Source organism: Oncorhynchus tshawytscha, linkage group LG06, assembly GCF_018296145.1.
Source record: "Oncorhynchus tshawytscha isolate Ot180627B linkage group LG06, Otsh_v2.0, whole genome shotgun sequence".
Taxonomy (NCBI): domain Eukaryota; kingdom Metazoa; phylum Chordata; class Actinopteri; order Salmoniformes; family Salmonidae; genus Oncorhynchus; species Oncorhynchus tshawytscha.
Genome location: NC_056434.1, coordinates 35,575,649 through 35,602,055, shown reverse-complemented (window position 1 = coordinate 35,602,055; position 26,407 = coordinate 35,575,649). Strand labels below are relative to the sequence as shown.

Genomic DNA, 26,407 nt, shown 5'->3' with positions numbered 1-26,407 from the left:
CACTTCCATATGTCCAATGATTAAATATTTACAGAGCTCTCTGCCTTAGCCCAATCTCTCTATTGGATTATGTGATTTATGCCATACTACCGTATATAAAATAGTCTAAAGTCGATTTTTTTTAAACACACAAGAAATAAGAAAAAGACAGAGAAAGTAAGCCATTTACAGGGTCAGTGCCAGTGTAACGCTCCGGGTGTCGTGGGTGTGGAGTCAGACGCAGGAAACAGAGAGTGCAATGCTGTGCTATTTAACGCACAAACGCAACACAGGGTGCTCACAACAATAACGGCCCCAAACACGGGGGACGAAAAATGTACAACTGAAATACACGACCAGGAAACAAACACGTTCCTCTAATACAGAACCGAAGGTCACAATAATTAATCCCGCACAACAAACAGGCGGGCCGGCTGTCTAATAAAGCCCAACTAATCATTCACAAACAGGTGCTACCAATAAACATACAAGGAGGGGGAGGAAAGACAATCAGTGGCAGCTAATAGGCCGGTGACGACGACCACCGAGCGCCACCCGACCAGGAAGGGAAGCCACCCTCGGTCGGACTCGTGACAGCCACATTGTAACGATTGTCATCGGGAGAATGAGAAGAGGACCAAAGTGTAGCGTGGTACGTATTCATAATAATTGAATAAAGAATGAATACTGAATACTGAACAAAACAACAAACCGACCAGTTCTGTAAGGTGCAACAAAAAGACTAAACAGAAAATAACTACCCACACCCATAGTGGGAAAACAGGCTGCCTAAGTATGGTTCTCAATCAGAGACAACGATTGCCAGCTGCCTCTGATTAGGAACCATACCAGGCCAAACACATAAAAATAGAAAACATAGAATACAAAACATAGAATGCCCACCCCAACTCACGCCCTGACCAAACTAAAATAGAGACATAAAAAAGGAACCAAGGTCAGGACGTGACACACATTTACAATGCATGGTCAGTGTTGTGAGTTAATTAATTGACAATCTTCCCAATCTTCCCATCCCATTTGTAGTGAGTGAAGAATGCCCTCCAGTTCCTTCTCATACTGCTTTAAGGAGTACATTTTTTAACACTCAATGTTATACTATTGCGAGCAAATACTTTATTTTTCATGTTTATAGTGATGGCCATCCAATGTACTTTTAAATTCACAGGTATTACAGTTTTTTTATCGTTTTGGTACTATTTTCACAAGTATGTGGTAAAACTTCACCACTCAAACAGATCATCAAAAAGGCTGTTTTTGATGATCACACAAAATCAAAATTACACAGTAACTTCTTCATCAAATCTAATCAGTGTTTCATCTAGAAATACATTTCATTTAAAGTAATTGCCTTTCACAATGCAACGCTCACAATTTTCATATGATTCTCTTCTCATTTGTTTAAATATATTTGACCATCAGTTAATCCAACTGCGCTTACTGGATAATCACTTAACCGTTTGATAAACTATAGATTTTAAACTGGTTTGTCTACTATATATGGATTTAACATGTGTGTTTGGAAAGAATAAACATCTAAATTACATGTATGATAACTGTCATGACTGTCCACAAGAATCCAAATAGGTCAGATCAGGTTTGCAATGAATAACTTCAATCAGAACCCATCTCACCCTAGAGAGTTAAGGAAAAAACTAGTAGGGGTTAACAACTCACACCCTGTTGTAAATCAAGGGAGAAGATTCAGGCCTGCACTCTCAAGATTCATCAAAGGAATGTACTTTTCCCCACTGAACCTCTAACACATTCAAAAGTGAGTACTGGAACAATATTTCTAACATAGAATGTGGGGAATGGTCAGAGGCGATCTATAGAACACTGTCATTTTGTTTGTTATTTTGTGATGTCATAAAAATGTTCTAAAAGAAATACTGTAATTTGTAAAGTACAGTATATAAAGTTTCCATACTCTGCGTTGTGCATGTAATATGAAAAATTTAGTCTTTTTGTTAAGAGAGGGATGTGATTTGAGAAGCTATAAGAGATAATTGTTTTACCTAACTTTGCACAGTGAGTAGTTACCGCCCGGAGTGAAGTCAGAGAGCGTGCCAGCCTGCCGGAACCACCTCTATTATCGATGGGTTAAGAAAAAAACACGAGACCAGAAAAGTGTGAAGCTGCAGCTGCACATTTAAAGTGGTTTGAACTTTGAATCTCAACACGAGGTGGACATGATAAACTCACCTCCCAGACAATCACTGGTACAGCTGATAAACTGTCCTCAGTAAAGCATCTTCAAAAGCGAATTTAAGTAGGACCATCCGGTTACTCCGCTCAAATCAAATGTTTTTGGTCACATACACACGGTTAGCAGATGTTAATGAGAGTGTAGCGAAATGCTTGTGCTTCTAGTTCCGACAGTGCAGTAATATCTAACAAGTAATCTAACAAATTCACAACGACTACCTTATACACACAATGTAAGGGGATGGAAAGATAATATGTACATATAAATGTATGGATGCGCGATGGCCGTGCGACATAGGCAAGATGCAATAGATATTGCATCTTGTATAAAATACAATATAGGCAAGATGCAATAGATATTGCATCTTGTATAAAATACAATATATGCAAGATGCAATAGATATTGCATCTTGTATAAAATACAATATATGCAAGATGCAATAGATATTGCATCTTGTATAAAATACAATATATACAAGATGCAATAGATATTGCATCTTGTATAAAATACAATATATACATATCCTACATTACTCATCTCATATGTAAACATTAAAATGGCATTATGGCATTAAAGTGAGTAGTGATACCTTTATTAAATCCATTTATTAAATGGCCAATGATTTGAGTCTGTATGTTGGCAGCAGCCTTTCTATGTTAGTGATGACTGTTTAACAGTCTGAGGGTGGAAACAAACACTGACACGGAAAATAAACACCCACGAAACACAAGTGGGAAAAGGCTACCTAAGTATGATTTTCAATCAGAGACAACTAACGACACCTGCCTCTGATTGAGAACCATACCAGGCCAAACACAACATAGAAAACGGAACATAGACAACCCACCCAACTCACACCCTGACCATACTAAAACGAAGACATAACAAAGGAACTAAGGTCGGAACGTGACACCAATTCACAAACTTATCAAGACAACTACCCAGGTCATCCCTACTGCCTCTGATCTGGCAGACTCACGAAACACATATGCTTTGTTTGTAAATTATGTCTGAGTGTTGGAGTGTGCCGCTGGCTATTCGTCATTAAAAATTTTAAAAAATATACAATTGTGCCATCTGGATTGCTTAATAGAAGGAATTTGAAATGGTTTATACTTTTACTTTTGATACTTAAGTATATTTTAGCAATTCCATTTACTTTTTACCCCCTTTTTCGTGGTATCCAATTGTTAGTAGTTACTGTCTTGTCTCTTCGCTACAACTCCCGTACGGGATCGGGAGAGACAAAGGTCAAGAGCCATGCGTCCTCTGAAACACAACCCAACCAAGCCGCACTGCTTCTTAACATAGCGCGCATTCAACCCTGAAGCCAGCCGCACCAATGTGTCGGAGGAAACACCGTACACCTAGCGATCTGGTCAGCGTGCACTGCGCCCAGCCCACCACAGGAGTCACTAGTGCGCGATGAGACAAGGATATCCCTACCGGCCAAACCCTCCCTAACCCGGATGATGCTAGGCCAATTGTGCGTCGCCCCATGGATCTCAAGGTCGCGGCCGGCTGCGACAGAGCCTGGGCTCGAACCCAGAGTCTCTGGTGGCACAGCACCAGACCATTGCGCCACCCGGGAGGCCGCCATTCCATTTACTTTTGATACTTAAGTATATTTAAAACCAAATACTTTCAAACTTTTACTAAAGAAGTATTATACTGGGTGACTTCACTTGAGTCATTTTCGAAAAGGTATCTTTACTTTTACTCAAGTATGACAATTGAGTACTTTTTCCACCACTGGGCAGACGGCAGGTTGTATCTAATGAAGTCCGGGACATCGTCGTTGACCATGTGGTAAGAGGCTGACAGATTAGTTCACACCAATCTGAAAAGATCAACTGTCAATTCGATCATGAGAAAATTTCGCCAAGAAAACTGGTAAGTCTGCAGGATATACATTATCATTACATTTACAGTAAATTACATATTGTAATGCATGTAAATTCACTAAACATGTTAAAGTATACTCTATACTACCCTCAGAATTGACAGGAGAACACATGGTGGTGGCCGTGTGCTGACCGACCAGCAGGACTGGACAGTGGTGGAAATGGTGAGGGCCAGGAATGACATACGGCTGTCCAAAATAAAGTAGGCTATTGAGGAGAACAATGTCACCTTTGCCAATGTGTGTTCCATCATGAAATACATTTACCTGTTGCCTTTTGAAATAATTAACAATCGGGTAAAACAACTGTGGGTCAAGTATGTTCAGGTACAGCACTATACACTGTATTATTGTTATTATTTGATGCACATGCTACTTCACAATATCATATTGGAACTATACTGTAAAAATAACTAACTCCCCCAAAAATGTAGAGGATGATGGCGCTTGATGCTGCTGTGAACCATCACAAGTATATCTTTGTTGATGAAGTGGGCTTCAACCTGGCCAAAACTCGGCACCTTGGGCGGATCCTCATCGGCCAACGGGCGACTGTCCAAGTGCCTGTAAAACGTGGGGGAAACATCTCTATGCGCGCAGCCTTCTCTGAAGATGGTGTGGTAGGCCATTACTTGGACCATACAATGCTGCACACCTCATTGTGTTTCTCAATAAAATTGAGCAGGCAGGCAAGGTGAAGGGGTCACCTATGTCATTGTGCTCGACAATGTCAGGTTACACCATGCTGAATTGGTTCAGGCTGTTGGGCCCATCCCCGATTCATGACCCTATACCAGCCCGCATACTCTCCTTTCCTCAAACCTATTGAGTATTTTGTTTTAGTATGGAGGTGGAAGGTGTACGATCGACATCCCCGTGAGCATGCCACCCTCCTTCTGGCCATGGATGAGACATGCAACGATATTAATGCAGACCAATGTCAGGCTTGGATTCGCCATACAAGAAGGTTTTTCCCACGGTGCATGAACAATGACATTCACTGTGATATGGATGAGAATTTATGGCCAAATGCTCACAGTCTTAATGCAAATTAATGCGTGCTAAACGTTATGTTTTATTTTCATTCATTTGTTTCATCAAATTTCTTACATTTGATTACATGCAGTACACCTATGTTGCAATTGTGCGTGAATGATTCTAGAGGATGTCTATGTTGATCACATATTGGATAGATATGGAAGGGATAGATTTTCTGTCAATTTTGTTGGGTAATGTACACTACCGTTCAAAGGTTTGGGGTCACTTAGAAATGTCCTTTTTTTTTAAAGAAAAGCTAATTTTTTCCCATTAAAATAACATATTGATCCGAAATACAGTGTAGACATTTTTAATGTTGTAAATGACTATTGTAGCTGGAATTGGCTGATGTTTTAATGGAATATCTACATAGGCGTACAGAGGCCCATTATCAGCAACCGTCACTCCTGTGTTCCAATGGCACATTGTTAGCTAATCCAAGTTTAGCATTTTAAAAGGCTTATTGATCATTAGAAAACCCTTTTGCAATTATGTTAGCACAGCTGAAAACTGTAGTGCTAATTAAAGAAGCAATAAAGTTGGCCTTTAGACTAGTTGAGTATCTGGAGCATCAGCATTTGTGGGTTCGATTACAGGCTCAAAATGGCTAGAAACAAAGCACTCTCTTCTGAAACTCGTCAGTTTATTCTTGTTCTGAGAAATGAAGGCTATTCCATGTGGGAAATTGCCAAAAAACTGAAGATCACGTACAACGCTGTGTACTACTCCCTTCACAGAACAGCGCAAACTGGTTCTAACCAGAATAGAAAGAGGAGTGGGAGGCCCCAGTGCACAACTGAGCAAGAGGACAAGTACATTAGATTGTCTAGTTTGAGAAACAGACGCCTCACAAGTCCTCAACTGGCAGCTTCATTAAATAGTACCCACAAAACACCAGTCTCAACATCAACAGAGGCAACTCCGGGATGCTGGCCTTCTAGGCAGAGTCGCAAAGAAAAACCATATCTCAGACTGGCCAATAAAAATAAAATATTAAAGATGGGCAAAAGAACACAGACACTGGACCTCTGCCTCAAACATTGCCAATTGCATGCTATTCTAGGTACCTTAGGCAGAACATCTATCCTCTCAGAACAGAGATTCTGTAATTGTTGGCTAACAAAATAAGTGGGGCACATCAACTCAAAGTGATCCTCCAAATAAGAGTTTACAAGATCAAGCAACACAAATTCTTATCACTGAACCATTTCCCATTGCTTATTGAATCAAAATCGTCAGCGGTTAGTGAAGACAGTTCTCTCTGAGTTGGCTTAGGAATGTCTTCAAGTTGAGAGAAATTCACATTCCTTGCATTAGACAGTGCATTAGTGAATTATGTTTTGAGACCAAAGTGGAGAACCTCTACTCTACTTATCCAGTCATATGCAACATGACAAAATGTGTCTTTGTGCAGCAATTTGCTGAGTAATTCTAAACTACAGCCCACTGACAACTTTGATGTCTCAGTGCAGTTTACATGCCAAAGCTTTTCATGGCATGTATACCATTTCACAAATTAGTTTTTGTCTAAAAATATGACTATATTGGAAATAGAAGTTTGGACACACCTACTCATTCAAGGGTTTCTTTATTTTTACTATTTTCTACATTGTAGAATAATAGTGAAGACATCAAAACTATGAAATAACACATATGAAATCATGTAGTAACCAGAAAAGTGTTAAACAAATAAAAATATATTTTTACATATAATATACAACTGAGCTTTGAAGGAATACGCAGATTTAAAGAGGAGTCCGTAATTTGCTTTCTAATGATCATGATCTTTTCCTCAAAGAAGTTCATGAATTTATTATTGCTGAAGTGAAAGCCATCCTCACTTGGGGAATGCTGCTTTTTAAGTTAGCTTTGGGACAGTATCAAAAATAAATTTAGGATTGTTCTTGTTTTCCTCAATTAAGTTGGAAAAATAGGATGATCGAGCAGCAGTAAGGTTTCTTCGATACTGCACGGTACTGTCTTTCCAAGCTAGTCGGAAGACTTCCAGTTTGGTGTGGCGCCATTTCCGTTCCAATTTTCTGGAAGCTTGCTTCAGAGCTCGGGTATTTTCTGTATACCAGGGAGCTAGTTTCTTATGACAAATGTTTTTAGTTTTTAGGGGTGCAACTGCATCTAGGGTATTGTGCAAGGTTAAATTGAGTTCCTCAGTTAGGTGTTTAACTGATTTTTGTCCTCTGACGTCTGGAAGGGCATCAAGGAATCTTTGTGTTGTCAGGGAATTTATAGCACGACTTTTGATGCTCCTTGGTTATGGTCTGAGCAGATTATTTGTTGCAATTGCAAATGTAATAACATGGTGGTCCGATAGTCCAGGATTATGAGAAAAAAACATTAAGATCCACAACATTTATTCCAGTGGACAAAACTAGGTCCAGAGTATGACTGACAGTGAGTAGGTCCAGTCTGGCTCAGAGTCAACGGAGCCAGGGCTGGCTGATAACCCAGGACACACTGGAAGGGAGTAAGCCCAGTGGAGGAGTGATGTAATGAATTCTGGGCGTATTCCACCCAGGGAAGCAGTCGGGCCCACTCCCCCTTCCGGTCCTGGCAGTGACTCCTCAGGACCCTCCCCAGCTCCTGATTCGTCCTCGCCACCTGCTCGTTGGACTGAGGACGGTACCTGGAAGTGAGGCTGACTGTGACCCCCAGTTTCTCCATGAAAGCCCTACATACCGGTGACATGAATTGGGGGCCACGGTCGGAGACAATGTCCTCCGGAAGGCCAGTGTCGGAAGACCTGCTGGAACAGTGCCTTAGCGACCTGGAGAGCGGTAGGGAGACCAGAGAGAGAAATAAACAGTCATGATTTAGAAAATCTGTCTACAACCACCAGAATGGTGGTGAAACCATCAGAGGGGAGATCAGTAACAAAGTCAATGGACAGATGAGATCAGGGATGCTGAGGCACGGGAAGTGAGCTTCCCTGCTAGAGCATGCCGGGGGGATTTTGTCTGGGCACATACGGAACATGAGTTTATCTAGTGGGCCGTGTCCTGCGCCAAGGTGGGCCACCAGTATTTCTCAGAGATGGAGTGAATAGTGTGAGTGATACCTGGGTGTCCAGTATGGGATGTGTGCGCCCAAGTCAATAGCCTATTCCTTACCGCCGAGGGGGATGTAGATGCTTTCAGGAGGGCAGGTAGAGGTTTCCCTCTCCAGAGCCTGGCGGATGTCCACATCCACATCCCAAAACACAGGGTCAACAGTAAAGGCGGGATAGGCTGGTGGGCGCTACCCGGCTCTCAGAAGTGGAACCACAAGGTGAGGGAAAGCAGGTCCTCCGGCATCCTGGTGCCCAGGCGGTGATTCTCATCCTCGATCAGGAGATGGTGGGGTTATGAAGTTGAAGCCACGGGAGGCCGAGGATGACTGCGTGGGTGTGGTGATGAGGAAGGGAAGGCTATCCTGGTGCATAGGTCCCACAGTGAGGGTGAGTGTGACATTACATGATCCCAGTGGTTGTCCAGCCAAGGATTGAACCGGAAATTGAGAGCAGATATGAGGGGATGTTCAGTGAGGCTGCAAGGGCCTGTTCAATTAAATTCCCCACGGCCCACTAGACAACATTTGAGGGACAGCCAGCTAGTGATATGGATTCTAGAAAGGGTTTGGCAGAAAGTTAGGATGGTGGAATACTCACGCCAAACCCAGGAGACGGATGATCACGGGACCGTCCCTCTACTCTTGTGGACCCCGGGTTGGGACATATCAGACACTGCTGAAGCTGGTGCCCCTCCTGTCCGCAATAGGGACAGATCCCCAGCTGTCTCCGACTGTTGCTCAGCCACAGGTAGGCGAGGGGCCCCTACTTCCATGGGTTCAGGCTCTGACTCAGATTGGTCAATGAAGGAGGGAGAGAGGTGGTGGTACCTACGCTCCCCCAGAAAGTTATCTAGATGGATGGCCATCACGATAAGTGCATCCAAGGAGAGATCTCAGCACGCCAACACCGTCTGGATTTCCTCGCGCAACCCTCTTTGGAATAGGGTGCGGAGTGCCGGCTCAGTCCATCTGCTGGATGCTGCCACTGTCCTGAAGATGAGGGTGTAATCCGCAGAGGTCTGGCCTTCCTGCCGTAGGTGGAGTAAGCACTCACCTCCATCTCTGGTGGATGATCGAAGACCCCCCTGAACAGAGCTGACCTGGACAGACTGCTGGATGGGCTGGGATACTGGCTCAACAGTATCCCAGCCTCTTGGGCAACGATGATACACCTCGCCAATAGCCGTCACCAGTTGAGCCAGCTGGTCGTGTTGTTGGCGAAGTAGGTCTTCCTGTTCGCTGACCATCTGGGAGATGCCTTGATCAACTGCTGCTTCCATGAGGTGAGGTGTTATTCTGTAATGAAGATGCAGGGCATTAGGAAGCAGTTGTGTTAATTTTTATAAAATTCTCCATAATGATACACAACCAAGCACAGCGTTTAAACATGAGAACATAAACAGAGACAATAACGCCTGATGGGAAATGACAATGGAGTCATATATATATATTAGGGGGAGTAATCAGGGAAGTGATAAGGTCCAGGTGTGCCAAATGATGAGGCACAGGTGTGCATAATGAGGGTTGCCAGGTGTACGCAGTGATGGGTTGCCAGGACCGGCGGTTAGTAGACCAGCGACGTCAAGTGGTGGAGCGGGAGTAGACGTTAGTCTTTTTCTACCATTTTCTGCTACACGGGGCACAGACATAACAAGAATATCTGGTGTGGTGGTCCAAACAGTCTGTCTAATCAATACACCATCACATTGACTGCATTTTGTGTGTGCACCCCCTTTAGTGATTAATTGTCTGAATATAATATCTAGCAATGATGTGTCTGTATTTAGACTAACCTGAAAAATGTAGCTGAAGTAATTCTCATTGTGTGAGATGCTGTTTTTGCAAGTTTCACAGCTATCAGTATGCATAGCACTGATCACTGTTTAAATGCACAACTATTTTAACCAGGAGTAATTGATACGTCAAATCTAGATGTGTCCAGGCCTCTGAACTGCAGACAACAAGAGAGCAGCAAAGTTCTTCTTTAATATCTGAACATTTTGTCATGGATTGTGGGTCAAAATGTTTGAAGGTAGAATTCACTATCCGGAGATATAACAATGATGCAAGGATGAGTTGAACTAACAGTTGAAGCCCTGTTTGCAAATCTACATATTTTTATCTTTGTATCGTTCAAGAAATCCTGCTGAAATGTCAACCTATTGACCAGATTTGGCACATTACACAGTAAATTCTGATCATTGTTCATCCCTGTCTTTTTCATTAAGACTGAATGATTCAGAACTTATAGCTGGAATCATTTGAAAAGACCTACAGAGATGCTTTGGTGATTTTTTTCCCCCTTTTCTCACAGCTTTCCTCGGGTTCGGAAGTATGCGTTGCCTTTTGGGATTTCCAAGTTAGGTTTTCTCACATATGTTTCTCTGGATAGCTTTATGCAGAGTATAGATTTTGACAATGCACTCGTCAATTCTATGTTTTGTATCATCAAGAAATAAAACTATGATTTTGAACATTACCTCACTAATTGCTCTACTTATTCCGTCTTGGTTTTGACTTGTATGATGCAGAAAACCTCTGTACATTTCCTGTCATGTTCAGACCAAGTTTGTTTTAAAGGGAGAACGTTTTTGAAAAGTGTGTCCAACAGCCCTTTCTTAAAGTAAGGAAAACACAGGAGGCCCATACATTTTTAATGACTAACAATAACAACAAAGAAACACACTATTGATAACTATACCTACTTGAACATGGAGTTCAACTGTAAATGAATGTGAATTGAATAGCCTATGGATCTGTGAAGCATTGAGTGCAGTGCGATCCTCATCTCATTTGAGTGCTGGATTTAGGCCTCAGGGTTGGGGTCAATTTGAACTGAAGGTTGTTTATTTTCATTTTCTTCTAAATAAGCTGATAAGGAAAGCTATTTAAAGTCAAGAAGCTATTTTTTCTATCAATTTTCTAATTTACAATTACTTCCAGAATTTATTGACTTCAATTTGACTCCAACTCATGTAGACCTATTAAATTAACAACACATAGACCTCCATACACAAACAGTAATATTGACAAAAAATGTACCAATAACAACCAAAACACTGTATTGAGACCAATGTGGGTTTAACAGAATCGTTGGAATGCAATGAATATTTGGGATAATATAAAAGTATAGCAATATGATTTTACTAGGATATGGCCTCAAAAATATTTTACACGTCGGGCCAAGATACATTTTTTGGCACAGGTCAAGGCTGGCCTTGTGTTGATTTTAATGTGTAGTCCCGTGTGGCTCAGTCAATAGAGCATGGTGCTTGCAATGCCAGGTTTGTGGGCTTGATTTCCATGGGGGACCAGTACGAAAATGTATGCTCTCACTACTACTGTAAGTGGTTCTGGATAAGAGCATCTGCTAAATGACTAAAATGTGTAGAAGGCGTGACTGGCTCATCCTTAATCTAGGTTAGTATGTCAGTCCTACATTGTGTCTTTGAAGTAACTAATCACCTGCTAATAATTCGTATTTGGCACCTCCATTAGGGCAAGGCATGAGTTCATTAAGTCTAGTATGGAATGGCATTTTATTTCACACTGGAAGCAAACAGGGTAGGCAAAAAAATCATTTTATAGACCTACAGTGTATTATTGCATTGGGGTGGAGTATAAAGTGTTGCTGGGTATTTAGACCAGAGTCCCCCATGAAATAAGACCATATATAGATTTTACACCAGTGGAGGCTGCTGAGGGGAGGACTACTCATAATAATGTCTGGAACGGAGCTTATGGAATGGCATCAAACACATAGAAACCATGTGTTTGACACCATTCCACCGATTCTGCTCCAACCATTACCATGAGCCCGTCCTCCCCAAATAAGGTTCCACCAACCACCTGTGCTACAGACTCGACAGAGTTTTCCCAACCCTCCTTTTACAGTGGTACATAGAATACTTTTTTCTCTACAAGCCAATGTGTAATTTATAGGCCTACAGTGTATTACATTGGGGGCATTTGTTTAACTTTGGGGGGAAATGTAAATGTCACTTAAATATGAGCAAATATGAATCATTGTTTAATGTTTAGACAATTATATTTCATATGTTATGATAAATACAGGTTAATTACAGTTTTGTACTATTACGTGGGGGACTTTTATTTAGACATTTTCAAAAATTCCCTCACCCGGAAGTACTTAGACGCTGATCGTGAGCGACGAGAGGCTGGTTTATTTTTGGACAGGGCAAAAACACAGTGGTTCTAAACCTGCATTTGGTTAGAATATCACCTAAGCAGTTCGAACTTGTTTCATCATCCTTTGGCCAAAAGTATTGTCTTCCCGTAGGACGTGGAGCGTAACGCAACGGAGTTCCGCGCCGCAATAAAGGAGCCCTGGTGCAAATGTTTAAGTCTTTTCAAGACTGTTTATGATCTGTGACCGTGATGTTTTGTTGTTCCGCGAACCAACGTATAAGTCTCGGACTTCTACGCTGGAGGTCTCTGGCAGCGTGTCCAAATAACCTCCAAGACTCTTCCTTGTTGATGCTGAAGGCGTTCTCGACCTCTCCAACCAATAAAGAGGCGAGCAAACCCTTGAAGCAGTGGACTCTTGTTGTTAACCCCTTCAGCAAAGTACGTGTTCAGCTCCAATGTAACATCTCCGTACGACCTCTGGACCCGCACGCTTTCCCCGAGGCGAACCGGGCCTTCATCACCATTCATGGCACCAGCGCAGATCAAGCCGTCCAACTAGACAACTTCCAGGTGCACTATGATGACCAAAACAAGGAACTGTCCATCTTGTCCGAGGTCAAAAACAGCAACGTGTCAGTGGAGCTGACCGCTCCCATCAAAAGCGGTGAGTGTTTTGGTTTGTGAAGTTGAATCACGAGTTTAGAGCCACTGTCTGCTTCATTAATTAAATAAGTCTATTAAGAGAATGGCTCTAGGTGTACTAACTGTACTAGGATCAGACTGTCAGCTGATGCTCATGATTACATTATTGATATGATGACCCCAAGCCAAGCACTTCCCCTCCCTCTTATAAAACCAGTGATTAGTTAGATATGACAGCAAAACGGTGAGTGAAATCACGTGTGTGTGTGTGTGTGTGTGTGTGTGTGTGTGTGTGTGTGTGTGTGTGTGTGTGTGTGTGTGTGTGTGTGTGTGTGTGTGTGTGTGTGTGTGTGTGTGTGTGTGTCAGTCAGACCTTTACATCACCACTCAGGGAGAGGGCAACGTGCATGTCCAGAAGATGGAGTGTGATACCTGCAGGGTGCAGACAGAGAGGGGGAATTGTGTGCTGCACTCAGTCAAGGTAAATATGATAAAAGTCTGTACAGTCAAGTGAAATATGAATAAGGCTATAGTTTGACTAAAACTACAGCCACATCTGTTATAATGGCCCAGCAGCCCCTTCAATTCTTATTCAAAGGGCTTTATTGGCATGGGAAACACATGTTTACATTGCCAAAGCAAGTTAATACAGAATAAATATATAAAGCATATAGATAAACATGGTAGCAATTGAAAAGAAACAGTTTGGAGATTATGAGAAAATGATTAGACCAAAAGGTGAGGACACAAAGGTTCACCTGACACGAGACTGAATCCAAACATTATATTAACCACGTTTACATCCACAGCTTTCATTTTATTTTATTTCACCTTTATTTAACCAGGTAGGCTAGTTGAGAGCAAGTTCTCATTTACAACTGCAACCTGGCCAAGATAAAGCAAAGCAGTTTGACACATACAACAACAGTTACACATGGAATAAACAAACATACAGTCAATAATACAGTTAGAAAAAGTCCATATACAATGTGTGCAAATGAGGTAAGATAAGGGGTTAAGGCAATAAATAGGCCATGGTGGCGAAGTAATTACAATATACCAATTAAACACCGGAATGGTAGATTTGCAGTGGAAGAATGTGCAAAGTAGAAATAAAAATAATGGGGTGCAAAGGAGCTAAATAAATAAATACAGTATGGGGATGAGGTAGTTGGATGGGCTATTTACAGATGGGCTATGTACAGGTGCAGTGATATGAGCTGCTCTGACAGCTGGTGCTTAAAGCTAGTGAGGGGGAGATGTGAGTCTCCAGCTTCGGTGATTTTTGCAGTTCGTTCCAGTCATTGGCCGCAGAGAACTGGAAGGAAAGGCAACAAAAGGAAGAATTGGCTTTGGGGGTGACCAGTGAGATATACCTGCTGGAGCACGTGCTATGGGTGGGTGCTGCTATGGTGACCAGTGAGCTGAGATAAGTCGGGGCTTTACCTAGCAGAGACCTGTAGATGACCTGGAGCCAGTGGGTTTGGCAACGAGTATGAAGCGAGGGCCAGCCAACGAGAGCATACAGGTCGCAGTGGCGGTTAGTATATGGTGCTTTGGTGACAAAGCAGGTGGCACTGTGATAGACTGCATCCAATTTGTTGAGTAGGAGGCTTTTTTTGTGAAGAATCAACAACAAGTGGGACACAATCATGAAGTGGAATGACATTTATTGGATATTTCAAACTTTTTTAACAAATCAAAAACTGAAAAATTGGGCGTGCAAAATTATTCAGCCCCCTTAAGTTAATACTTTGTAGTGCCACCTTTTGCTGCGATTACAGCTGTAAGTCGCTTGGGGTATGTCTCTATCAGTTTTGCACATCGAGAGACTGAAATTTTGTTCCCATTCCTCCTTGCAAAACAGCTCGAGCTCAGTGAGGTTGGATGGAGAGCAATTTGTGAACAGCAGTTTTCAGTTCTTTCCACAGATTCTCGATTGGATTCAGGTCTGGACTTTGACTTGGCCATTCTAACACCTGGATATGTTTATTTTTGAACCATTCCATTGTAGATTTTGCTTTATGTTTTGGATCATTGTCTTGTTGGAAGACATCTCCGTCCCAGTCTCAGGTCTTTTGCAGACTCCATCAGGTTTTCTTCCAGAATGGTCCTGTATTTAGCTCCACCCATCTTCCCATCAATTTTAACCATCTTCCCTGTCCCTGCTGAAGAAAAGCAGGCCCAAACCATGATGCTGCCACCACCATGTTTGACAGTGGGGATAGGGTGTTCAGGGTGATGAGCTGTGTTGCTTTTACGCCAAACATAACGTTTTGCATTGTTGTCAAAAAGTTCAATTTTGGTTTCATCTGACCAGAGCACCTTCTTCCACATGTTTGGTGTGTCTCCCAGGTGGCTTGTGGCAAACTTTAAATGACACTTTTTATGGATATCTTTAAGAAATGGCTTTCTTCTTGCCACTCTTCCATAAAGGCCAGATTTGTGCAATATACGACTGATTGTTGTCCTATGGACAGTCTCCCACCTCAGCTGTAGATCTCTGCAGTTCATCCAGAGTGATCATGGGCCTCTTGGCTGCATCTCTGATCAGTCTTCTCCTTGTATGAGCTGAAAGTTTAGAGGGACGGCCAGGTCTTGGTAGATTTGCAGTGGTCTGATACTCCTTCCATTTCAATATTATCGCTTGCACAGTGCTCCTTGGGATGTTTAAAGCTTGGGAAATCTTTTTGTATCCAAATCCGGCTTTAAACTTCTTCACAACAGTATCTCGGACCTGCCTGGTCTGTTCCTTGTTCTTCATGATGCTCTCTGCGCTTTTAACGCACCTCTGAGACTGAGCTGTAGAACCTTTTGAGGATCTGGGGACCCATGCCAAATCTTTTCAGTCTCCTGAGGGGGGAAATGTTTTGTCCTGCCCTCTTCACGACTGTCTTGGTATGTTTGGACCATGATAGTTCGTTGGTGTTGTGGAGACCAAGGAACTTGAAACTCTTGACCCACTCCACTACAGCCCCGTCGATGTTAATGGGGGCCTGTACGGCCCGCCATTTCCTGTAGTCCACGATCAGCTACTTTGTCTTGCTAACAGTGAGGGAGAGGTTGTTGTCCTGGCACCACACTGCCAGTTCTCTGACCACCTCCCTATAGGCTGTCTTGTCAGTGATCAGTTGTGTCGTCAGCAAACTTAATGATGGTGTTGGAGTCATGTTTGGTCATGCAGTCGTGGGTGAACAGGGAATACAGGAGGGGATGAAGTACACACCCCTGAGGGGCCCCAGTGTTAAGGGTCAGTGTGCCAGACGTGTTGTTGCCTACTCTTACCACCTGGGGGCGGCCCGTCAGGAAGTCCAGGATCCAGTTGCAGAGGGAGGTGTTTAGTCCCAGAGTCCTTAGCTTAGTGATGAGCTTCATGGGCACTATGGTGTTGAACGCTGAGCTGTAGTCAATGAACAACATTCTCACATAGGTGTTCCTTTTGTCCAGGTGAGAAAGGGCTGTGTGGAGTGCGATTGAGAATGCGTCATCTGTTGGGGCAGTATGCGAATTGGAGTGGGTCTAGGGTGTCCAAGAGGATGCTGTGAGCCATGACCAGCCTTTCAAAGCACTTCATGGCTACCGACATGAGTGCCACAGGGCGGTAATCATTTAGGCAGGTTACCTTCGCTTCCTTGGGCACAGGGACTATGATGGTCTGCTTGAAACATGTAGGTATTACAGACTTTGTCAGGGAGAGGTTGAAAATGTCAGTGAAAATACTTGACAGTTGGTTCGAGCATGCTTTGAGTACACGTCCTGGTGATCCATTTGGCCCCGTGGCTTTGTGAATGTTGACCTGTTTAAAGGTTTTGTTCACTTTGGCAACCTTTATCGCGTTATTACAAAGTCATCCAGAACAGCTGGTGCTCTCATGCATGCTTCAGTGTTGCTTGCCTCGAAGCGAGCATAAAAGGCATTTAGCTCGTCTGGTAGGCTCGCGTCACTGGGCAGCTTGCGTCTGGGTTTCCCTTTGTAGCCCGTAATAGTTTTCAAGCTCTGCCACATCCGACGAGCGTTAGAGCCGGTGTAGTAGGATTCAGTCTTAATCCTGTATTTACGCTTTGCTTGTTTGATAGTTCATCTGAGGGCATAGCGGGATTTCTTATAAGCGTCCGGATTAGTCACCCGCTCACTGAAAGCGGCAGCTCTAGCCTTTAGCTCGATGTGGATGTTGCCTGTAATCCATGGCTTCTGGTTGGGATATGTACATACTGTCACTCTGGAGACGACGTTGTTGATGCACTTATTGATGAAGCCGATGACTGAGGTGGTATAGTCCTCAATGCCATTGGATGAATCCCGGAACCTATTCCAGTCTTTGCTAGCAAAACAGTCCTGTAGTGTAGGGTCCACGTCATCTGACCACTTCCGTATTGAGCGAGTCCCTGGTACATCCTGCTTTAGTTTTTGCTTGTAAGTGGGAATCGGGAGGATCGAATCATGGTCAGATTTGCCAAATGGAGGGGGGAGCTTTGTTTGCATCTCTGTGTGTGGAGTAAATGTGGTCTAGGATTTTTTTCTCTGGTTGCACATGTGACATGCTGGTAAAAATTTGGTAAAACTGATTTAAGTTTGCCTGCGCTAAAGTCCCTGGCCACTAGGAGCGCCACTTCTGGGTGACTCTAGAGAGACAGTATTGAACAAATTAATTTCTTCAAAAATGAAGGAGAAGCAAAAGGGAGAGCTAGCTATATTTCATAGTGTTTTTCTTTTCACTTAGTCAATCCAGCTAGCTAGTTTAGCCTACTTAAACATAGAGGGGTGCTATTTTAGCTAGCTAGCTATGACTATCCAACACTGGAACTCTTCCAAGTCAAGGTAAGCTTTTGGTTTTATTAATTTATTGCCATTGCAGCATACGCTCAAACCGGTGTGATTCGAACGCTTATTTAGAGCATCCAGTTTCAATTGACGCAAGTCAGCATTTGAGCTGGCCACACTGTTTTTTCACAGAAACATTTTGCACAAACACAGTCCTTACAAATGTTCTGAATGTGACCAGTTTCTTTTTGGATGCAATGTTCAGACATTCACAGAAGTAGAGACATCATAACACAATCATGCAAACCGGAAAATGTAGGCTACAAGTCCAGCCTTTAGCATCATAGGTGTCCATTACAATCTATGCGATAAATCGGAATGCATTATTTGTCACAGTACTTGAAAACATGTGAATAATACAGTAAATACATTATCATAGATTTATATACATACAGTAGAAACAACATGATAAAAATATAATTAGCAGGCAGCGCAGGTTAACTGTCCTGTTGTGTAATAATCACATTTTGTAACCGTGATTGCATTCGGACATCACGTGCATAAAACAACTCACGCTGGGATGACCATTAGAGATATTTGGAACTCACAGGTGAAAAGGTTGATTTCGATTTGTCAGTGGGTGCTTCACCCTCAGCACTCCTACTTCCCGTGGCTATGCCTAGAAGGTTAGGGGGAGATTAGATATTGCTTGAGCATGTATTTTCTTGTGTGGGCTTTGGGGGCAATGGGAGGAGAGCAAAAAAATATTTCCATCGTAAAAAATCTCCTATTCTACTCTACAGGGTCACCAGGTGCAGGTCCAGTCCCAGGGGGGCAACGTCACTGGGGTGGGAACCATCCATGGCAACGTGGACATCAGCACATCTGGACACAGTGTACAGTAGCAGCTGTTATACTCTGAGACCTACCCTACCCAATTATGTTTATTCTATATAAGTATATTTGTGTTGAATGTTATGAGTATTACAGTTAATACTAGATATAAGCTCTTTCTGTGCTCTGTGTCTGTAGGCGGTGAATGTGAAGAAGATCCAGGGTACTACTATGAACGTGTCGACAGAACATGGCCCTCTGAAGGTGAAAGCCATCTACGCTGAGTCCACCTCCATATCGTCCTCTTCAGGGAGGATACAGCTGGGACACATACATGGTGAGGAGGGGAGTGCTGCGCATATAGTGGATGGTACAGTTAGCATTGCATAGTAACATGGCCTTCATGAGACTTAACATTGTCACCCCAGAGCTTTGGCTTTTATGAGTCAATGGTAATGACAGTGGTTTGTGGGATACTTTGTCGTTGTGATATCGGTTTGAATTCACACATACAGTTGAAGTCGGATGTTTCCATACACCTTCGCCAAATACATTTAAATTTACCACAGGTGGACTCCAAGTTGTAGAAACATCTCAAGGATGATCAATAGAAACAGGATGCACCTGCACTCAATTTGGAGTCTCATAGCAAAGGGTCTGAATACTTATTTACATAAGGCATTTCTAAAGACCTGTTTTCACTGTCATTACGAGATGTTGTGTGTAGATTTGAGGAACAAAAATGAATGTAATACATTTTAGAATAAGGCTGTAACGTAACAATATTTGGAAAAAGTCAAATGGCCTGAATACTTTCCGAATGGACTGTACATCTTGGCCACAATATAATACTGTATACCTAGTCATATACAGTTGAAGTCAGAAGTTTCCATACACCTTAGCCAAATACATTTAAACTCAATGTAATCCTTGTAAAAAATTCCATGTCTTAGGTTAGTTAGGATCACCACTTTATTTTAAGAATATGAAATGTCAGAATAATAGTAGAGAGAATCATTTATTTCAGCTTTTTTCTCTTTCATCACATTCCCAGTGGGTCAGAAGTTTACATACACTCAATTAGTATTTGGTAGCATTTCCTTTCAGGTAGCCTTCCACAAGCTTCCCACAATAAGTTGGGGGAATTTTATCCCCTTCCTCCTGACAGAGCTGGTGTAACTGAGTCAGGTTTGCAGGCCTCCTTGCTTGCGCACACGTTTTCAGTTCTGCCCACAAATTTTCTATGGGATTGAGGTCAGGTCTTTGTGATGGCCACTGCAATACCTTGACTTTGTTGTCCTTAAGCCATTTTGCCACAACTTTGGAAGTATGCTTGGGTCATTGTCCATTTGGAAGACCCATTTGCTACCAATATTTAACTTCCTGACTGATGTCTTGAGGTGTTTCTTCAATATATCCACATCATTCTCCTGCCTCATGATGCCATCTATTTTGTGAAGTACACCAGTCCCTCCTGCAGCAAAGCACACCCACAACATTATGATGCAACCCTCGTGCTTCACGGTTGGGATGGTGTTCTTGGGCTTGCAAGCCTCCACCTTTTTCCTACAAACTTAACGATGGTCATTATGACCAAACAGTTCTATTTTTGTTTCATCAGGCCAGAGGACATTTCTCCAAAAAGTACGATCTTTGTCCCCATGTGCAGTTGCAAACAGTCTGGCTTTTTTTATGGAGGTTTTGGGGCAGTAGCTCCTTCCTTGCTGAGCGGCCTTTCAGGTTATGTCGATATAGGACTTGTTTTACTATGGATACAGATATTTTTGTACCTGTCTCCTCCAGCATCTTCACAAGGTTCTTTGCTGTTGTTCTGGGATTGATTTGCACTTTTCGCACCAAAGTACGTTCATCTCTAGGAGACGGAATGTGTCTCCTTCCTGAGCGGTATGACGGCTGTGTGGTCCCATGGTGTTTATACTTGTGTACTATTGTTTGGACAGATGAACGTGGTACCTTCAGGTGTTTGGAAATTGCTCCCAAGGATGAACCAGACTTGTGGAGGTCTGCAATTATTTTTCCTGTGGTCTTGGCTGATTTATTTTGATTTTCCCATGATGTCAAGCGAAGAGGCACTGAGTTTGAAGGTCGGCCTTTAAATACATCCACAGGTACACCTCTAATTGACTCAAATGATGTCAATTAGCCTATCAGAAGCTTCTAAAGCCATGACATAATTTTCTGGAATATTCCAAGCTGTTTAAAGGCACAGTCAACTTAGTGTATGTGAATTCTTACCCACTGGAATTGTTATACAGTGAATTATAAGTGAAATAATCTGCCTGTAAACAATTGTTGGGAAAAATTACTTGTCATGCACAAAGTAGATGTCCTAACCAACTTGCCAAAACTATAGTTTGTTAACAAAAAATTTGTGGAGTGGTTGAAAAACAAGTTTTAATGACTCCAACCTAAGTGTATGTTAAATTCCGACTTCAACTGTATACTGCCAAATACTGGCCAGCACTTTTAGTTAGGGCCCTGAATTTTTAGTGAACATGTGACATGTCATGCAAAAACCCTGGGCACTATTTATCAGCTATATCTAAGGCACAGAGTTTTTCCTGGTCAGTACTGTTTTGGTTTAGTGACTACCATTAGACTAGAGACTTAAATGCTTTCCCTAACTTGGTGTAAACAAGATGATTAAGTTGTGGATGGCCTGAGTGAGTCACTGCTTAGATAAATCAAGGTTAGGTGGAGTGAAAGAAGAAGAGGAACCTCTGGCAAAGAAAACAACCAGGAAGAGCAATTAACAGAGAGAAAGTGAGGCGAGAAGAGGATGAGTCAGCCATAATTAATGGAGATTTCCTCTGAGATAGACAGCCTCTGTTCTTCTAGAGGACATGGAAACCATTAGCCTGTGAGCTCTCTGGGTACATCAGCATCTCACATTTAGTTTCTTTGTCATACAGGCGATGCCACAGTGCGGAATGAGACTGGAGATATAATTGTAGGTAAGTGGGACAATACTCTGTTCTACATTTGAAAACCGATTGTGTCAAATTTTGTTTGAGGCTCTTTTAACCTGATTTTAAGCGTTGTTCTTTTTTTAACTTTGACACATTTTGCCAGATGGTTCTAACAATGGCTACCTGAAGGTGTTGTCAAAGAGTGGAAACATTGATGCATATGTAGGAGACAATGGCAGTGCAGAACTCCACTCTCAGCAAGGTAAACATAACATTCTGGGTGGATGTACTGGGTATAGAATGCTCAATAGGATGAGCCACATCTGGTCATCCTTCTGAATTGACTCTTTCTCTCTCTCCAATGTTACACCTCTGACCCAGTCTTCTCCTGTCACTGTCTTCCCATCACTATTTTCTCCCTTTTGCTTTCTATTCCCCCCCCTCCTTCTTCCTCCATCTCTCTCAGGTGCAGTGTCTGTGCGTGTCCCCTCCTCTATAAGAGCAAGAGTGCAGCTGTGTGGAATGTCAGTAGAGATCAGCCCAGAGATAGTCCTTCAGCAAGCAGAGAGAGATTCCAAAGATAGCATGACTACTGTCACTGGTCAGTCATCCCTATAAATACTACTGGGACTAAACTCACCAATGAGTTACACTTACTCCTACTATGTTTACTCACCCAGTGAGTATAGTACACAACTGCTACTGTTATTACTAAACCCACCCGATTCCATTTATTCTGCTCTCCCTGTAGGCCATATGAATGGGCAACTCCAGGGTGACCAGTGGATCAGGGCCCAGGCAGACAGAGGCTCCATCACCCTGAAGGCACAGAGCTGGTTTGAGTCTCTGAAGCTAGGCAGCTGAGGCTTCACTGCTACGCCCCATTCCAAAAATGTCCTACCTACCTCCTCTCTACCTACTGAACTAAGTCCTCAGGGACAAGAAGTGTAGACAAGAAGTGTACACATCTCATTGACTGTGACTGTTGGGCAGAGTCCAACCACAGTTGTCTTTCTCGGTTACTGCTGAGCTGACATAGGAGAGGAGAAAAAAAAGAAAAGAGAAAGTTGCCAATGTGGAACTGGGAGACAGATCAGTGATACGATGAAATGAATCGCCCTCTGGGAGCCTTGACACATGCAGACGGAGAACCCCATGAGAGCAGATTTAAACCAAATAAAATCTCATTGATTTCTGTTCTTAATCAATAGTTTTTGTTGAATTTCATGATCAAGTTTAAATCATATCTGTAGCATTGACAACGGCTACTAGGCTTTATTACGTGTCTAAATGCAGTTGCAAAACATGATCACGATCATGTTTCTGCTTTAGCCAACTGTTGTCATGAAATGGCTCAAGCATAATTTACATTTTTTTCACATTTACCTTTATTCAACTAGGCAAGTCAGTTAAGAACAAATTTCTTATTTTCAATGACGGCCTAGGAACAGTGGGTTAACTGCCTGTTCAGGGTCAGAACAACAGATTTGTACCTTGTCAGCTCGGGGATTTGAACATGAATCCTTTCGGTTACTAGTCCAACGCTCTAGCCACTAGGCTACCCTGACCCCCCATGAATCTAGTGGCAGCCAGGCTATTTCAGTCATTGGCTGTTTCTGAATACCCGCGCTTGCGTTTTAAATACTATGCGAAAATAGAAAGTTTGATAGTATGTGAAATGTAAATGTTTTAGCTTTCTTTTAATGGCAGGATGTATATTCATTTTGGCTTTTCATCGAGTAGAATTCATTACACACTATTGAGGAAGATAATTGTATTGTTTGTTATGACAAACCAGGAGAACCTCACTCTTAAGACTTTCTGACCGTAGGGTTGAAACTGCATAATGTACAAAATGTTTTGGGATGCTTCGTAAAAGAATGACAAGTGTTTGTTGTTGCCTTTTATTTTAAACTATTCATGGGGGGTTCAATTTACTTTGAATAAAAAATACTGGGAAAAGTGTTGACATGAACACTGACAATGAAATAATTGAGGCAATTTTGTTTTTTGAATATTATTTCATTGCAAAACTGTTTTGCTGTATGATGTAAATGAAATTCACTAATCTGTTGTAATGCATATAAAAAATCTAGATCCTTTCTCCCACTGAGTTGAAATGTTTTGATGTAAAAGCTTTACATAAATGTATATAATGCATTGATGTTCTGCTAAAAATTAAACATTTCCTAGCCTAAAAATAATCTGTTTTGTGGTTATTCATCTTTGGTCATTCGAGTCAGGTGCTTGACATTGAGTTAAAGGTGCAGTGAATGGTAGGGATTTCATTTACCTTAAATTGGTAGTTGGAATGTATATATAAACTGTATAAACTCAGTCCTGGTGTTTTTGTTTGTCTGCATGGACTGTGTACTCATGTTGTGTAATTGTAGTCCTCTCCACAGGCCTTTATCAAATTCCTATTTTTGTTATTTCTACTTTGTGCTGGCTCATCTTCCTCCTAGGTGTCCTTGCTCTAGTTGGATCATCTGATTGGATACAGCAGTCATAGCCAAACTAGTAGGGGGCTACATTGTTACTGTGCTCCCACTGCTCAGGACTGCAGTCTCATGGCCTGGAAACACGAGTCAATTTTTGGGGGTGTTTGACATGGCTAACTGTAATTCTACACACATATACAGCAAGCTATGGAAGCATTACCTAGTCCATGATGTTGCGTTGACTGATGTCTAGAGGGAGGAGAGAGGAACTGCTACTGAGCCACTCCAGACCAGAATCAAACATGTTATCACAGTAAAATAGATCAGGTTTTGGATGGCGCCCATAGACTTGACTGGCCTCAGTCATTCTGGGGCAGTAAGCAGCATGGTGTGTAGCGAGGCCTGGAGAGCTATGACACAGAGCTCTGACTGCTACCTACAGGAACACACAGATATACTGTCAGAACAACACACACCATAACAAACTATGTGTTGATAATGCCCCTGAACCATCATCTTGACTAATCACATCTTCAGAAACAAACTGACTATCTCCTTTGGCTGAAGAGCTATAATCATTGGCTGATCACTTAACAGTGACCTGTGCCAGATACAGCACTGTATAAGGCCAAAAATGTGTGGATTTCCAAAGTTCCAGGGTTGACCCACAACATGGCCCACAAGATGTTTCTCTCCATGCTGCTGGATGCTGCATCATGGTTTGATGTCACAGACCAATCACATGAAATAAGGCCTGTAGCTTGTCACTTAGTCACGCAATCAGATTCCCTGCAAACATCACCCCGGCAATGAGACTCACCACAACGATAGTTGCCAAGACAATCAACGAAAACTTATACACAGATATGGAACATGAGTCGTGGCACACACACCCTCACCATCCACTCTGAACTTGGTGAGGTTGTCCATCTCAGAGATGGACAGAGTCTGAGAGATGGGCCGTGTTCCATAGGGAGATGGCAGATAGAGAGTGATACTTAGAGTCTAGCTCCAACTGGAGGAAACCAGACAGTGACAGGCAGAGGTCCATTAACTCATTCACTCACAAAATACACAGGTAGCCAATGGTGGTTAAAAAAGATGGTACTACTCCCTAGAAAGAGAACAACTATTGGCCAGAGCCTAAATTAGTTGTCTGGTAGCTCCATACGTACCAGCACACAGTTGTCTGACAGAGTGGGCATGTCATTGAAGACTTCTGCTGCAGCAGACGGCAGCCCGCTGCTATGTACCTGAAACCATCCACTGAGATCTTTAGGGACAAGACACGAGCACGCACACACACATACACACACACGCACACACACTACATTAGAACATTAGAGAGCAGTGGGGTGAGAGAGGGAGCGGGTGAATATGGACATGTAATTTTCAACAAACAAGTTAGCTGCAACCTTTCTGTCTCTCTCTCGCAGCAAAGTACAACCACTTAACCAGCTGGAAAAATGCTGGCCCTGGTGAGAGTCCTTGTTCATGCTGGAGTACATGTGCATGTGGGTGTGTGTGTTGTAATTTAAAACCAGTGCGTAAGCTGGAGCCCCCTCCTTCTCTCTCTCTCTCTCTCTCTCTCTCTCTCTCTCTCTCTCTCTCTCTCTCTTTCTCTCTCTCTCTCTCTCTCTCTCTCTCTCTCTCCCTCCCTCCCTCTCTCCCTCTCTCCCTCTCTCTCTCCCTTTCAGAGCCAGAGAGAGAACCTTTCTCATTCCCCAGGGTCAACATACAGACTTGGAGAGGAGCACACAAACTGACTCCAGTGCAGCCAGGGGGCAGAGGACACAGATGTGTTGGAAAACTGATCTGGATATAGTTAAAGCAGATAGAAGAGGAGACATTTGGATCAGAGAGGACCGCAGAAACTGAACTGAGTGCAGCCGGAGAGATTGAGGTGGATGAGCTTGTGGCAGCCCTTCCCTTTGGCCAGGTACTGTAAGCCTTTAACAGTGAATCTACCTTCCGATAGCTCCTGGACATACAGACAGAGGGGGTTTAAGATCAATATGTGAACAGTGCTGGGCCACAACTGGCTGTGTGTTAGCTTCATATTCATACTGGATGTTCTGAAGGCACCTCTAAAGATCTATGATTTGTAACAAGTAATTTGACAAGTAATACTCCATAGTATTTATAAAGACAATGTGTTCTTTTATCACAGCTCTGCACCTGCAGCCTGTTATCAGCCTGATTCCACTAATTCAAGTCTTCTCACTTTCTTCGATTTGTGTAGGTGTGGGTTTTGGGGTTATGACAATATATGACTGATTATTTGACTTCTGGTAGGGTTTCCCCAGGTGAACGACCAACGTAGGAGGGCAAGAAAGGGGTGAGCGGGTTGGTGGAGGGATGTGAGGTAGGCAGTCGTAAATTGACTGTGGCATTTGATTGGGAGAAGCTTTTTAACCTGAGTTTAGACCTTGATAATCAG

At 42.7% G+C, this 26,407-nt stretch overlaps 1 protein-coding gene and 1 long non-coding RNA gene across 5 annotated transcripts; both read left to right on the top strand.

Moving 5' to 3' along the window:
• Positions 1-5,421, top strand: LOC112253360. 3 transcript variants are annotated; one of them, XR_006083607.1, is made up of 4 exons: positions 1-631; positions 1,693-1,771; positions 3,967-4,312; positions 4,544-5,421. It is a non-coding gene; the product is annotated as an uncharacterized LOC112253360 (long non-coding RNA). The 3 variants fall into 3 exon arrangements; XR_006083606.1 differs by having other exon boundaries at positions 3,967-5,421; XR_002953991.2 differs by lacking the exons at positions 3,967-4,312; positions 4,544-5,421 and adding an exon at positions 2,030-2,604 and having other exon boundaries at positions 15-631.
• A 6,933-nt stretch (positions 5,422-12,354) lies between these two features.
• On the top strand, positions 12,355-23,727 carry fam185a (family with sequence similarity 185 member A). Of its 2 annotated transcripts, none has more exons than XM_024423744.2 (8): positions 12,355-13,023; positions 13,373-13,482; positions 18,566-18,658; positions 18,795-18,933; positions 21,530-21,571; positions 21,690-21,788; positions 21,993-22,127; positions 22,278-23,727. In XM_024423744.2, exons 1-8 carry the CDS (start codon positions 12,609-12,611, stop codon positions 22,388-22,390), a joined length of 1,146 nt encoding a protein of 381 aa, XP_024279512.1. In that variant the 5' UTR covers positions 12,355-12,608; the 3' UTR covers positions 22,391-23,727. The 2 variants fall into 2 exon arrangements, with proteins under 2 accessions (XP_024279512.1, XP_024279513.1); XM_024423745.2 differs by having other exon boundaries at positions 12,893-13,023; positions 13,369-13,482.
• The last annotated feature ends 2,680 nt before the right edge of the window (positions 23,728-26,407 follow it).